Here is a 14,462-nt window from a genome sequence, read left to right as displayed (position 1 = left end):
ATGTTCCATGTGTGTTTCAGAGAAATCTGTATTGTGCTGTTGGATAGAATATTCTATATGTGTTTGTAAGGTCCATTTGGTCTCTAGTGTTATGCAGGTATGCTATATGTTTTATTTTTTATCTGGATGATCTATGCATTGTTGAAAGTGGGGTTCTTGAATTCCCCTACTGTTTATAATTGCTCCCTTCAGTTTGTTAACATTTGATTTATTTATTGTTAAATTCAAATTTAATTAACATACAGTGTTATATTAGTTTCAGGTATACAGTATAATGATTCAACACTTTTATACATATCTCCCTGCTTATTAAGATAAGTGTACTCTTAAACCACCTTTATTTCACCTATTGCCCTACCCACCTTTCCTCTGGCAACCACCAGTGTGCTCATTGTATTTAAGAGTCTTTTTATGTGTCTCCATTTTTGTTGTCTGTTTTGTGTGAAATAACACATATGAGTGAAATCTTAGTGTTTGTCTTTCTCTGACTGAGTTATTTCACTTAACATTATATCCTCTAGACCCTCTAGGTCCATCCATATTACTGCAAATGGCAAGAGTTCATTCTTTTTTATGGCTGAGTAATTTCCAGAAAGTGTATATATACCACATCTGCTTCATCCATCTGTCTATCAGTGAAGACTTGGATTGCTTCCATATCTTGGTCATTGTAAATCATGCTGCAATAACACTATAAATAATGCTGCAATAGACATAGGAGTGTGTAGTATTTTCAAATTAGTGTTTTCCCTTTTGGGGGGGGTAAATACCCAGTAATGGAAATCATATGGTAGTTTCTAATTATAATTTGAGGGACCTCCATAGTGATTTCCACAGCAGCTCTACCAATTTGCATTATCTCAAACAGTGCATGAGGGCTCCTTTTTCTCCACATCTTTGTCAAAACTTGTTATTTCTTGTGTATTTGAATTAACCATTCTGACAGGCGTGAAGTGGTATCTCACTGTGGTTTTCATGTGCATTTCCTTTATAATTATTGATGTTGAGCATCTTTTTGGCAGTATTAGTTTTAAATATTTAGTTGCTCTAATATTCAGTGTATATATATTTATAATTGTTATAGCCTCTTAGTACCTTGACCCCTTTATCATTATATATAGTGACCTTCTTTGCCTCTTGTGATCAATTTTGACTAAAGTCTATTTTATCTGATATAATTATAGCCCCTCCTGCTCATTTTTCTTTACCATTTGCATGTAATATCTTTTTCAGTCCCTTTCAGTTTATGCATATCCTTATAGCTAAGTTAGTTTCTAATAGGTAACATACTGTTGGAATATTTTTATTAAAAATCATTTAATCCCCCTCTGTTTTTGATTGGAGAATTTTCTCCATTTATATTTAAAGTAATTTTGATAGGTAAGGACTCACTATTCCCATTTTGTTAATCGTTTTCTTAGTTTTAAAATTCCTTTGTTCTTTTTTTCCTCTCTTGCTATCTTTTAAAAAAAATTATTCTTGTAGTGGTATGCTTTAATTCCTTTTTATTTATCTTTTATGTATGTACTATGGGTTTTTTCTTTGTGGTTACCATGTGGTTTACATAAAGCATCTTTTAGATATAACAGTCTATTTTAAGCTGTTAACAACTTATGTTCAAACGCATAGAGAAACTCTACACTTTTACTTCTTCTCTTTTCACATTTATGCTATTCATGTCACAATTTACATATTTTTATATTGTACATCTGTTAAATTTTTATAGCTATAGTTATTTTTAATATTATTGTTTCTAACTTTTATAGTAGAGGTAAAAGTGATTTACACACTATCATTACAAAATTAGGATATTCTGAGTTTTATTATATTTTTATAACCTATTGAAGGATATTTTGGTTCCTTCCTAGTTTTCACAATTATGAGTAAATTTTCTATAATTAGTAATTTGCAGGGTTTTTTGTGGACATTAGCTTGCAGCTCATTTGGATAAAATACTAAGAAGGGCAGTTGCTAGATTATGTTGGGAGAATATGTTTAGTTTTATAAGAATCTATGAAACTGTCCTTCAAAAATGGCTCTACTCTTACTTTTCTTACTAACAATGAATGAGAATTCCTATTTCTTTACATTCTCACCAGTATTTGGTTTTGTGAATGTTTTAAATTTTAGCTGTTTTAATAGTTGTATAGTGGTATTATTTTAATTTGCATCTTCTTGGTGAAATATAATATGGAGCATCTTTATATTTGCTTGTTTGCTATCTGTATATCTTTTATAGAGAGGTAACTGTTTAAGTCTTATCCCTAATTTATAATTGAGTAGCTTCTTGTCTTATAGTTGAATTCTTTGTGTGGTTTAGACATCAGCTTTTTATCAGATGTGTGTTTTGCAAATGTTTTCTCTCACTCTGTGACTTATGTTTTCATTCTCTAATGATATCTTTCACACAGCAGACATTTCTAATTTTAATAATGTCTAATTCCTAATTTAATGGATTGTACTTTTGGTGGGTTTTTTTTTTAAGTCATCACCAACCTAAAGGAAATAGATAAATTTCAAAAAACATATAAGTTAGCAAAACTGAAGCATGAAGAAATAGAAAACTTACTCATAACTAGCCAAGAAACTGGATCAGTAACCAAAAATCTCTAAACAAACGAAGTCCAGGGCCCCATGGCTTCACACCAATGTCTCATGTCTATAGCAGCATTATCTACAATGACCAAATTATGGAAAGAGCCCAAATGTCCATTGACTGATGAATGGATAAAGAAGTTATGATGCGTATTTGCACACAATGGAATATTGCTCAGCCATCAAAAGGAATGAAGGCTTGCCATTTGCAACGACATGGGCGGAGTATTATGCTAAGCGAAATAATTCAGTCAAAGAAAGACAAATACCATATAAATTCACTCCTAAGTGAAATTTAAGACAGAAAACAAAGCAGTGTTCAGGGAAATAAAAGAGAGACAAAGGAAGAAACAGACCCTTAACTAACAAAACTGAGAACAAACTGAGGGTTACTGGAGGGGAGGTGGGTAGGGGGGATGCGTTAAATAGGTGATGGGAATTAAGGAATGCATTTGTCATGATGAGCCCTGTGTGTTGTATGGAACTGTTAAATCACTGTATTATACATGTAAAACTAACATTACACTGTATGTTAACTAACTGGAATTTAAATAAAAACTGAAAAATAGGGGCGCCTGGGTGGCTCAGTCATTAAGCATCTGCCTTCAGCTCAGGTCAGGATCCCAGGGTCCTGGGATCGAGCCCCACATTGGACTCCCTGCTCTGCAGGAGGCCTGCTTCTTCCTCTCCCATTTCCCCTGTTTATGTTCCCTCTCTCACCGTCTGTCTCTCTCTCTCTCTCTCTGTCAAATAAATAAGTAAATAAAATCTTTAAAAAGAAAACCTTTAAAAAATAAATAAAAAATAAAGTCATTAGCAAACTAGAGGTCACTTCAGTTTTCTCCTATGTTACTTTCTAAGTGTTCTATAGCTGGGGGTTTTATGGTTAGGTTTATGATCCATTTTGTGTTAATTTTGTGGAAGTTTATGGTCTGATTCATATATTTTTTTTGCACATCGATGTCCATTTGTTTCAACACAGTTTGTTGAAAGATGTATCCTCAGTTTTTTAAAATTTCTGGTTACCCCCTGCTACCAATGTGGAAATTACTTAGTGTTTCAATTCTTTTAGTCGTTGTCTTAAAAAGAATCTTTACTGAACTGTCAGTGTTTGTAATATCTGTACTGCACTTTGCCTAATTTATTTTGCTATCTTTCAGTTCACTAATTTTCCCTTCTTATGTTTCTAATCTGCAATGGAACCAACCACCATGTTTCCATTTGGATTATTGCATTTTTCATTTCACGTAGTTCTTCTTTTTCACATCATCAAAGTAATATTTTGTAGTTTCTGTTTCCTACAAGCTTCTCTGATATTCAGGATGTGTAACAATTGATATTCCACAGGCAGTAATCAATCGGAATTGGTATCAGCTGGAAATAACCACTGTACCATATCAATATGTAATATTGTATATCAGCCTACTTACATATACTTCTGAGGGCCTTTTATTTCTTTAAACTTTGAAAACAGTTGTTTTATAGTTTTTTATAATTCTGGTATCTACATTTTAAGAATCTTCCTGTAATTTGTTTCTGCTGATTCTCATTTATGTTGTATTGCTTCTTAGTTCGCTTGATTTTGTTTGTTTGTTTACTACTCCCAATTCTTGAAAAATCATTTTTGGAAATAATTTGAAGCCTAGGATGAAGATTACTTCCCCCAGAGAACATTTACCTTTGCTTCTTCAGATGTTTGGGACCAATATCAACTCAATTCATAGCTTGAGGTCTTTTGGCTTCCTGTAGAATGTAAATACATGCCTCAGGGATTGGTTCTCCCCACCATATTTTGTTGTATTCCACTCAAAACCGAAGTAACTTTCTTTGCAGTCCCCTGGTGATGGAGGTGGGAACAGTTTAGTTCTGATAGCCTAAGCGTGTGGTCCCTTGGGTCTTGATGTTTGTTTTCCTAACCTAGTGAGATTCATTTAAAACTAAAGCTAACATTTGTCTAGATTTATAAATGCCCACCAGAAAAATAAAGTGGCTTTAATTCTCTGCTTGTTTTTCTAGAACCACACTTTTTTCCCTTAGATTTTATTATCTTGTAAGTTGCTTTAGAATTAAAAAAAAAAAGTTATCTAACATTTTTGTTGTTTTCAGTAGGAGAGTTAGTCTGACATATATAATGCACCCTATTTCTAGAAGCAGAACTCACTTTCTTTAGCATTTTAAGGAAACAGTTCTTTAAAGATTTTACTTAGATTCATGTCTTTTTATGATGTGTATCCTTACCCATTGTGACTATATTAATAATTTTAGTAAAATATGATAAGGTCTTCCTTATTACTTGTATGAAAGAGAGCCAATATTTCTTTTTTTTCAGGCTAAAGAGGCAGTGATAGAAGCTGAACGACGTGATCCTACAAATATTTTCACTCAGTTTTATGTATTCAAGATTGCAGTTTTAGAGGGAAACTCTGGCAGAGGTATGAATGTTATTTATGAATTATATCTAACTGTTAATATAAAAAATAATAAATTCTACTGTAAAGGAAAAAACATTGTTTTCAAGACAATGGAGTTTCATATTCTGTATTCTAACTTGGTTATGTAAAGATAACACAACCATGCAAAAAGGAATTACACAGTTTACATAGGAATAAAAGAACAGGGTTTGCCTATTGGGGAAGTAAGAACTAGGGAGATGTGGGACAAGAATTGGAGTGAAAGTCTTGTCGTGGTATACTTTTTTTTGTACCTTTTATCGTTTGAACCTCTTAAAAATTAAGTTTAAAAAGCTGTGGGATATTTGCTGTGGGTCTTTCATAGATTTTATGAAGTTCAGGAATGTTCCCTCCATCCCTATACTTTGAAGCATTTTAATCAGGAACTGATGCTGTATTTTGTCAAATGCTTTTTCTGCATCGATTGAGAGGACCATGTGGTTCTTCTCTCTTCTCATATTAATTTGTTCTGTCACACTGATTGATTTGCGAATGTTGAGCCATCCTTGTAGCCCAGGGATGAATCCCACCTGATCATGGTGGATAATCTTTTTAATGTGCTATTGGATCCTGTTTGCTAGGATCTTGTTGAGAATCTTAGCATCCATACTCATCAGTGATATTGGTCTGAAATTCTCCTTTTTGGTAGGGTCTTTGCCTGGATTGGGGATCAGGGTAATGCTGGCTTCATAGAAAGAGTCTGGAAGTTTTCCTTCTGCTTCAATTTTTTGAAACAGTTTCAGGAGTATAGGTGTTATTTCTTCTTTGAAAGTTTGGTAGAATTCCCCAGGGAATCCGTCAGGTCCTGGGCTCTTGTATTTTGGGAGGTTTTTGATCACCACTTCAATCTCATTACTAGATATCGGTCTATTCAGGTTGTCAATTTCTTCCTGGTTCAATTTTGGGAGTTTATAGTTTTCCAGGAATGCATCCATTTCATCTAGGTTGCTTAGCTTATTGGCCATATAACTGTTGATAATAACTTCTGATGGTTGTTTCTACTTCCTTGGTGTTAGTTGTGATCTCTCCCTTTTCATTCATAATTTAATGAATTTGGGCTTTCTCTCCTTTCTTTTGGATTAGTGTGGCCAATGGTTTATTGATCTTCTTGATTCTTTCAGAAAACCAGCTTCTAGTTTCATTGATACATTCTACTGTATCTCTGGTTTCTACCTCATTGATCTCAGCTCTAACCTTGATTTTCCCTTCTTATGTGTGGAGTTGGTTTGATTTGTTGTTGATTCTCCAGTTCTTTAAGGTGTAGAGACAGCTGCTATGTTCTGGATTTTTCCATTTTTTTGAGAGCGGCTTGGATGGCTATGTATTTCCCCCTTAGGACTGCCTTTGCTGTATCCCATAGGTTTTGGGCTGAAGTGTCTTCATTGTCATTGGTTTCCATGAACTGTTTAAGTTCTTCTTTGATCTCCTGGTTGATCCAAGCATTCTTAAGCAAGGTGGTCTTTAGCTTCCAGGTGTTTGAGTTCCTTCTGAACTTTTTCTTGTGATTGAGCTCCAGTTTCAAAGCACTGTGATCTGAGAATATGCAGGGAATAATCTCAGTCTTTTGGTATCGGTTGAGTCCTGATTTGTGATCCAGTATGTGGTCTATTCTTGAGAAGGTTCCATGTGCACTTGAGAAGAATGAGTATTCTGTTGTTTTAGGGTGGAATGCTCTGTACATATCTATGAGGTCCATCTGGTCCAATGTGTCATTCAATGCTCTTGTTTCTTTATTGATTTTCTGCTTTGATGATCTATTTCTGAGAGAGGCGTGTTAAGATATCCTACTATTAATGTATTCATATCAATATGATTTGTTATCTTGATTAACAGTTTTCTTATGTAGTTGGCTGCTCCCATATTGGGGGCATAGATATTTACAATTTTTAGATCATCTTGGTGGATAGTCCCTTTAAGAATCATGTAGTGTCCTTCTGTATCTCTGACTACAGTCTTTCATTTAAAATCTAATTTATCGGGGCGCCTGGGTGGCTCAGTGGGTTAAAGCCTCTGCCTTCGGCTCAGGTCATGATCCCAGGGTCCTGGGATTGAGCCCCGCATCAGGCTCTCTGTTCCGCAGGGAGCCTGCTTCCTCCCCCCTCTCTCTATGCCTGCCTCTCTGCCTACTTGTGATTTTTCTCTCTCTGTCAAATAAATAAAAAATCTTAAAAAAAATCTAATTTATCTGATATGAGTAGCGCTACCCCAGCCTTCTTTTGAGGCCCATTGGCATGAAAGATGCTTCTCCATCCCTTCACTTTCAGTCTGGGTGTATCTTTAGGTGGAAGACCATTCCATGCTCTTGGATCAGAAGAGTAAACATTGTTAAAATGTCTATACTGCCTAGAGCAATCTATACTTTTAATGCCATTCTGATCAAAATTCTACCGATATTCTTCAAAGAGCTGGAGCAAATAATCCAAAAATTTGTATAGAATCAGAAGAGACCCCGAATCACTAAGGAAATGTTGAAAAGCAATAATAAAACTGGGGGCATCATGCTACCTGATTTCAAGCTTTACTACAAAGCTGTGATCACCAAGACAGCATGGTACTGGCATAAAAACAGACACATAGACCAATGGAACAGAGTAGAGCGTCCAGATATGGACCCTCAACTCTATGGGCAAATAATCTTTGACAAAACAGGAAAAAATATACAGTGGAAAAAAGACAGTCTCTTCAATAAATGGTGCTGGGAAAACTGGGCAGCTATATGTAAAAGAATGAAACTCGACCATTCTCTTACACCGTACACAAAGATAAACTCAAAATAGATAAAAGACCTCAACGTGAGACAGGAATCCCATCAGAATCCTAGAGGAAAACATAGGCAGTAATCTCTTCGATATCAGCCACAGCAACTTCTTTCAAGATATGTCTCCAAAGGCAAAAGAAACAAAAGCCAAAATAAACTTTTGGGACTTCATCAAAATCAAAAGCTTCTGCACAGCAAAGGAAACAGTCAAGAAAACAAAGAGGCAACCCACGGAATGGGAGAAGATATTGGCAAATGACAGTACAGATGAAAGGTTGATATCCAGGATCTATAAAGAACTCCTCAAACTCAACACACACAAAACAGACAATCATATCAAACAATGGGCAGAAGATATGAACAGACACTTCTCCAATGAAGACATACAAATGGCTATCAGACACATGAAAAAATGTTCATCATCACTAGCCATCAGGGAGATTCAAATTAAAACCACATTGAGATAACACCTTACACCAGTTAAAGTGGCCAAAATTAGCAAGACAGGAAACAACATGTGTTGGAGGGGATGTGGAGAAAGGGGAACCCTCTTACACTGTTGGTGGGAATGCATGTTGGTGCAGCCTCTTTGGAGAACAGTGTGGAGATTCCTCAAGAAATTAAACATAGAGCTTCCCTATGACCCTGCCATTGCACTACTGGGTGTTTACCCCAAAGATACAGATGTAGTGAAAAGAAGGGCCATCTGTATGCTAATGTTTATAGCAGCAATAGCCACAGTCGCCAAACTGTGGAAAGAACCAAGATGCCCTTCAACGGACGAATGGATAAGGAAGATGTGGTCCATATACATGATGGAGTACTATGCTTCCATCAGAAAGGATGAATACCCAACTTTTGTAGCAACATGGACGGGATTGGAAGAGATTATGCTGAGTGAAGTAAGTCAAGCAGAGAGAGTCAATAATCATATGGTTTCACTTACTTGTGGAGCATAACAAAAAGCTTGGAGGACATGGGGAGTTAGAGAGGAGAAGGGAGCTGGGGGAAATTGGAAGGGGAGGTGAACCATGAGAGACTATGGACTCTGAAAAACAATCTGAGGGGTTTGAAGTGGCGGGGGGGTGGGAGGTTGGGGAAACCAGGTGGGGGGTGTTATAGAGGGCATGGATTGCATGGAGCACTGGGTGTGGTGCAAAAATAATGAATACTGTTATGCTGAAAAAAACAAAAGCTGTGGGATAAGAGGGAATTGATATTGCAAACCCATTTCAGTTAAGAGTTGTCTTAGACAGTCGAAGTCTCCAGCTTACTTTAAAATGTTTTCACTAATTTGGGAAGTGATTGGTAAGAGATTTGGCCTTGAAATGGAGTTTCTTTCTACAGAGTTGACAGTGCTGAAATTGTTCACATGAACCTCATCCCATTGGTGCTGTGCCTTTTCCATTAAGTTAAGCATAGTTTCCTAGTCGATGTGTCTGTACACTCCTGGATTGTGATTTGGTTACAGATATGCCTGTGCTGTGATATTATTATTCCCATTCAGCTATCAGTGTAGCTGAGAATATCCTGAGGCAGCTGGAGCTCCAGACTGGTTGTCCCTTGTAAAGGGCAGAAGTTGAGAAATGAAGAAGTTTAAATTAATGGATCCAAACAGAATTTAAACTAATCCAATTGAACAGCTATTGATGAATACCTACTATGTGCAATGGACTCTGCTTTGCACTCCATATAAAAGAAAGATAATTTATTCTTTATTGAAAAATGAATGTTCCACCGGATAGTAAATTGTTCCTGTATATTAATTAAAGATTACCAAGTTGGTGTCAGTTCTTTATCAGGGTTTATAATGTAGTCATGTCCATCATCAATGATTTCATTGGAGACCTCTGAGAATTTGTTTTATTTGATTCATTATGTTGAAAGATTTAAAAAATTTGAAATTTTTACCAATAGAAAAAAAAAAGGCAAAAAAAATGATTTCCTATTAAACCTTTTAACATTCTATTAGTTTTTTTTTTACTTTTTAAACATAGTACCAGTTCAGTCTTTTTATTTATTCCCCATTTATTTGTGACTATTTTTAAAGCCATGTTTATTGATAATATATAGAATAAAACTTACTCTTACTAGGGTATGATTCTATAAGGTTTATTTATATTAATAATTCTGTGAGTTTTCACAAATGTGTACTGTCATGTAACCACCATTACAGTCATGATATAGAACAAAACATTACCTCAAGTTCCTTTATTGTCATTCTTCCAACTAGTTTTAATCCTGGAAACAGCTGAACTCATTTCTATCTCTGTATTTTTGCCATTTCCAAAATGTCATATAAATGGAGTCATATATTATGAAGCTTTTTGAGCCTTTCTTTCACTTATTATAATGCATTCAAAACTCATTCATACTGTTGTGTTTCCATAGTTTATTCTTTGTTATTGCTGAGTAGTACTCTATAGTATGTGTGTACCACAGTTTGTTTATTCATTCACCATATGAAGTATATTTGGATGGCTTCTGTTTTGGGCAGCTGTGAATAAACGTGCCATAAATATCTGTTTACAGATTTCGTGTAATAAGATTTAACTTCTCTAGGATAAATATCTAGGAGTTGGATTTTTGGATTGTATGGTAAATACATGTTAGAAACTGCCAAGCTGTTTTCCTAAGTAGCTATACAATCTTACGTTCTGACCCGCTATATACGAGTGCTCCAGGTCATCTGTGTCCTCAACAGCAGTTGGAACTGTCCATTTAAAACTATATGCCCTTTCTTCCTGTGGACGCCGCCGAGTAAGCATTGTTAAAAGTCTCCCCTCCCACCGCCGTCATGTCTAAGTCAGAGTCTCCCAAAGAGCCTGAACAGCTGCGGAAGCTCTTCTTCGGAGGTCTGAGCTTTGAAACAACCAATGAGAGTCTGAGGAGCCATTTTGAGCAATGGGGAACACTTATGGACTGTGTGGTAATGAGAGATCCAAACACCAAGCGCTCCAGAGGCTTTGGGTTTGTCACATATGCCACTGTGGAGGAGGTGGATGCAGCCATGAATGCAAGGCCACACAAGGTGGATGGAACCAAAGAGGGCTGTCTCAAGAGAAGATTCTCAAAGACCTGGTGCCCACTTAACTGTGAAAAAGATTTTTGTTGGTGGCATTAAAGAAGACAATGAAGAACATCATCTAAGAGATTATTTCAAACAGTATGGGAAAATCGAAGTGATTGAGATCATGACTGACTGAGGCAGTGGCAAAAAGAGGGGTTTTGCTTTTGTAACATTTGATGACCATGATTCTGTAGATAAGATTGTCATTCAAAAATACCATATTGTGAATGGCCACAACTGTGAAGTAATGAAAGCGCTCTCTAAGCAAGAGATGGCTAATGCTTCATCCAGCCAAAGAGGTCGAAGTGGTTCTGGAAACTTTGGTGGTGGTCGTGGAGGTGGTTTTGGTGGGAATGACAACTTTGGTCGCGGAGGAAACTTCAGTGGTCGAGGTGGCTTTGGTGGCAGTCGAGGTAGTGGTGGATATGGTGGCAGTGGGGATGGCTATAACGGATTTGGTAATGATGGAAGCAACTTTGGAGGTGGTGGAAGCTATGATTTTGGCAATTATAACAATCATTCCTCAAATTTTGGACCCATGAAAGGAGGCAATTTTGGAGGCAGAAGCTCTGGCCCTTATGGTGGTGGAGGCCAATACTTCGCCAAACCACGAAACCAAGGTGGCTATGGTGGTTCCAGCAGCAGCAGCTATGGCAGTGGCAGAAGGTTTTAATTACTGCCAGGAAACAAAGCTTAGCAGGAGAGGAGAGCCAGAGAAGTGACAGAGAAGCTACAGGTTACAACAGATTTGTGAACTCAGCCAAGCACAGTGGTGGCAGGGCCTAGCTGCTACAAAGAAGACATGTTTTAGACAATACTCATGTGTATGGGCAAAAAAAATTTGACTGTATTTGTGACTAATTGTATAAGAGGTTATTTTAGTTTATGTTCTGTGGAAAGTGTAAAGCATTCCAACAAAGGGTTTTAAAGTAGATTTTTTTTTTTGCACCCACGCTGTTGATTGCTAAATGTAATAGTCTGATCATGATGCTGAATAAATGTGTCTTTTTAAAAAACAAAACAAAACAAAAACTATATGCCATGCTAATAGTTGGTAGTATTACCTTATTGTGGTTTTAACTAGCATTTCTGTAATATATGATATTTGATACCCATGTATCTTCTTTGACAGTGTTTGTATAAATCTTCTGTCCAGTTTTCTACAGAGAACTTTGTTTACTTTTAAAAATTCATCTCTATATGTTTTATTCATCTCCTGTCATAGTGGCTAGAACATAGGGAAGAAATATAATTTACATGCTAAGATAGACGGCGCTTCATTTTCTTATTGAATTTTGAAAGTTCTGTATTTATTATACATTCAAATTATTGAATATGTGTTTTACAAGTTGTTTTTTTTTAAAGATTTTATTTATTTATTTGACAAACAGATCACAAGTACGCAGAGAGGCAGGCACAGAGAGAGAGAGGGAAGCAGGCTCCCTGCTGAGCGGAGAGCCCAATGGGGGGCTCGATCCCAGGACCCTGAGATCATGACCTGAGCCGAAGGCAGCGGCTTAACCCACTGAGCCACCCAGACGCCCCTACAAGTTTTTTCTTTTTATTTTCTTATCAGTGTCTCTCGTGAGACATTTGACAGTCTAATTTATCTTTTTTCCTCTTTGGTATTATGGGTAAGAAAAGCTTTACCTAATCTAAGGTCACAAAATTTTTTTTTCCTGTGTTTTCTTCATGAAATATTATAGGTTTAAATGTATGGCTCGTTCTGTGATCGATTTTGTATATTAATTCTGCTATTTAATTTAAGGTATGAACTGACGATCTTTTTTTTTTTGCACATAGCTATCTAATCATTCCAGCGTTATTCTTTTCAGCATTATTTATTTAAAAACTATTTTTTTCAACTGAATTACCTTTGCACATTTATTGAAAATCAGTTGTGTGTGTGGGTCTCTTTCTGGATTCTTCATTCTGTTCTATTGATCTATTAATCTGTCTTTATACCACTTACATACTCTCTTAATTAGTTTAGCTATATAATAAACTTGAAATCATATAGTCAAAGATCATAATTTTATATAACTTGAATCCTTTTAAATATGTGAAGGCTTTTTCTATGACCCATAATATTGTCTTTATTTGTAAGTGTTCTATATGTACCTGAGAAAAATGTATCTTTTACTGGCGTTTGAGTGTCCTGTAAATGTTATTCAGGTCAGGTTGATTAATTGTGTAAAGTGTACTACATCCTTGCTGATTTACTACTTGTTCTGTCTATTACTAAGAGAAGGTACTGAAATCTTAGACTGTAATTGTGGATTTGTTAATTTTTCCTTGCAGTTCTTTAAGGTTTTGCTCCTTGTTGTGTTTTGAAATTTTGTTATAAGGTGCATAAACATTTAAGATTGTTATATTCTCACAATGAATTAATTCCTTTATCATCATGAATTAACCTTGTTATGTAATATTCTTTGCTCTGAAATCCATTTTGTCTGATATTAATATAGTCTCTCCAGCTTTCTTTTGATTACCTTTAACATAGTTATATTATCGCATGCGTTTTCTTTTCCCTAATCTTGTCTTTATATTTTAAGTGTGTTTCTTGTAGGTAGCATATAACTGAAAGTTGATTTCTTTTATTCAGTGTGACTATCTGCCTTTTACTTGGGTCATCTAGACCATTTATCTTTAACATGATTATTGATGTGGCTAGGTTTAAATTTAGCACCTTTTTATTTGTCTTCTGTTTGTCTCATCTCTTCATTGTCACCATTTTTCTTTTTATCTACTTTCTTTTGGATTGAGTATTTTTTTTTAATTTTTTATTTTTTATAAACATACATTTTTATCCCCAGGGGTACAGGTCTGTGAATCACCAGGTTTACATACTTCACAGCACTCACCAAAGCACATACCCTCCCCAGTGTCCATAATCCCACCCCCTTCTCCCAACCCCCTCCCCGCAGCAACCCTCAGTTTGTTTTGTGGGATTAAGAGTCACTTATGGTTTGTCTCCCTCCCAATTCCATCTTGTTTCATTGATTCTTCTTCTACCCACTTAAGCCCCCATGTTGCATCACCACTTCCTCATATCAGGGAGATCATATGATAGTTGTCTTTCTCTGCTTGACTTATTTCGCTAAGCATGATACGCTCTAGTTCCATCCATGTTGTCGCAAATGGCAAGATTTCATTTCTTTTGATGGCTGCATAGTATTCCATTGTGTATATATACCACATCTTCTTGATCCATTCATCTGTTGATGGACATCTAGGTTCTTTCCATAGTTTGGCTATTGTGGACATTGCTGCTATAAACATTCGGGTGCACGTGCCCCTTTGGATCACTACGTTTGTATCTTTAGGGTAAATACCCAGTAGTGCAATTGCTGGGTCATAGGGCAGTTCTATTTTCAACATTTTGAGGAACCTCCATGCTGTTTTCCAGAGTGGCTGCACCAGCTTGCATCCCCACCAACAGTGTAGGAGGGTTCCCCTTTCTCCGCATCCTCGCCAGCATCTTTCATTTCCTGACTTGTTGATTTTAGCCATTCTGACTGGTGTGAGGTGATATCTCATTGTGGTTTTGATTTGTATTTCCTTGATGCCGAGTGATATGGAGCACTTT

At 36.2% G+C, this 14,462-nt stretch overlaps 1 protein-coding gene and 1 pseudogene across 2 annotated transcripts in view; both read left to right on the top strand.

Moving 5' to 3' along the window:
* Positions 1–14,462, top strand: part of TEX11 (testis expressed 11) — a 314,592-nt gene that overhangs the window by 183,316 nt on the left and 116,814 nt on the right. For both annotated transcript variants that reach the window (XM_032331343.1, XM_032331342.1), the window contains exon 17: positions 4,925–5,027. In XM_032331343.1, coding sequence (XP_032187234.1) covers positions 4,925–5,027 — 103 coding nt within the window. The remainder of the gene's footprint in view (positions 1–4,924; positions 5,028–14,462) is intronic.
* LOC116583276 lies at positions 10,564–11,581 on the top strand (annotated as a pseudogene).

Source organism: Mustela erminea, chromosome X (genome assembly GCF_009829155.1).
Source record: "Mustela erminea isolate mMusErm1 chromosome X, mMusErm1.Pri, whole genome shotgun sequence".
NCBI lineage: Eukaryota > Metazoa > Chordata > Mammalia > Carnivora > Mustelidae > Mustela > Mustela erminea.
This window is presented reverse-complemented; position numbering and strand designations above follow the sequence as displayed.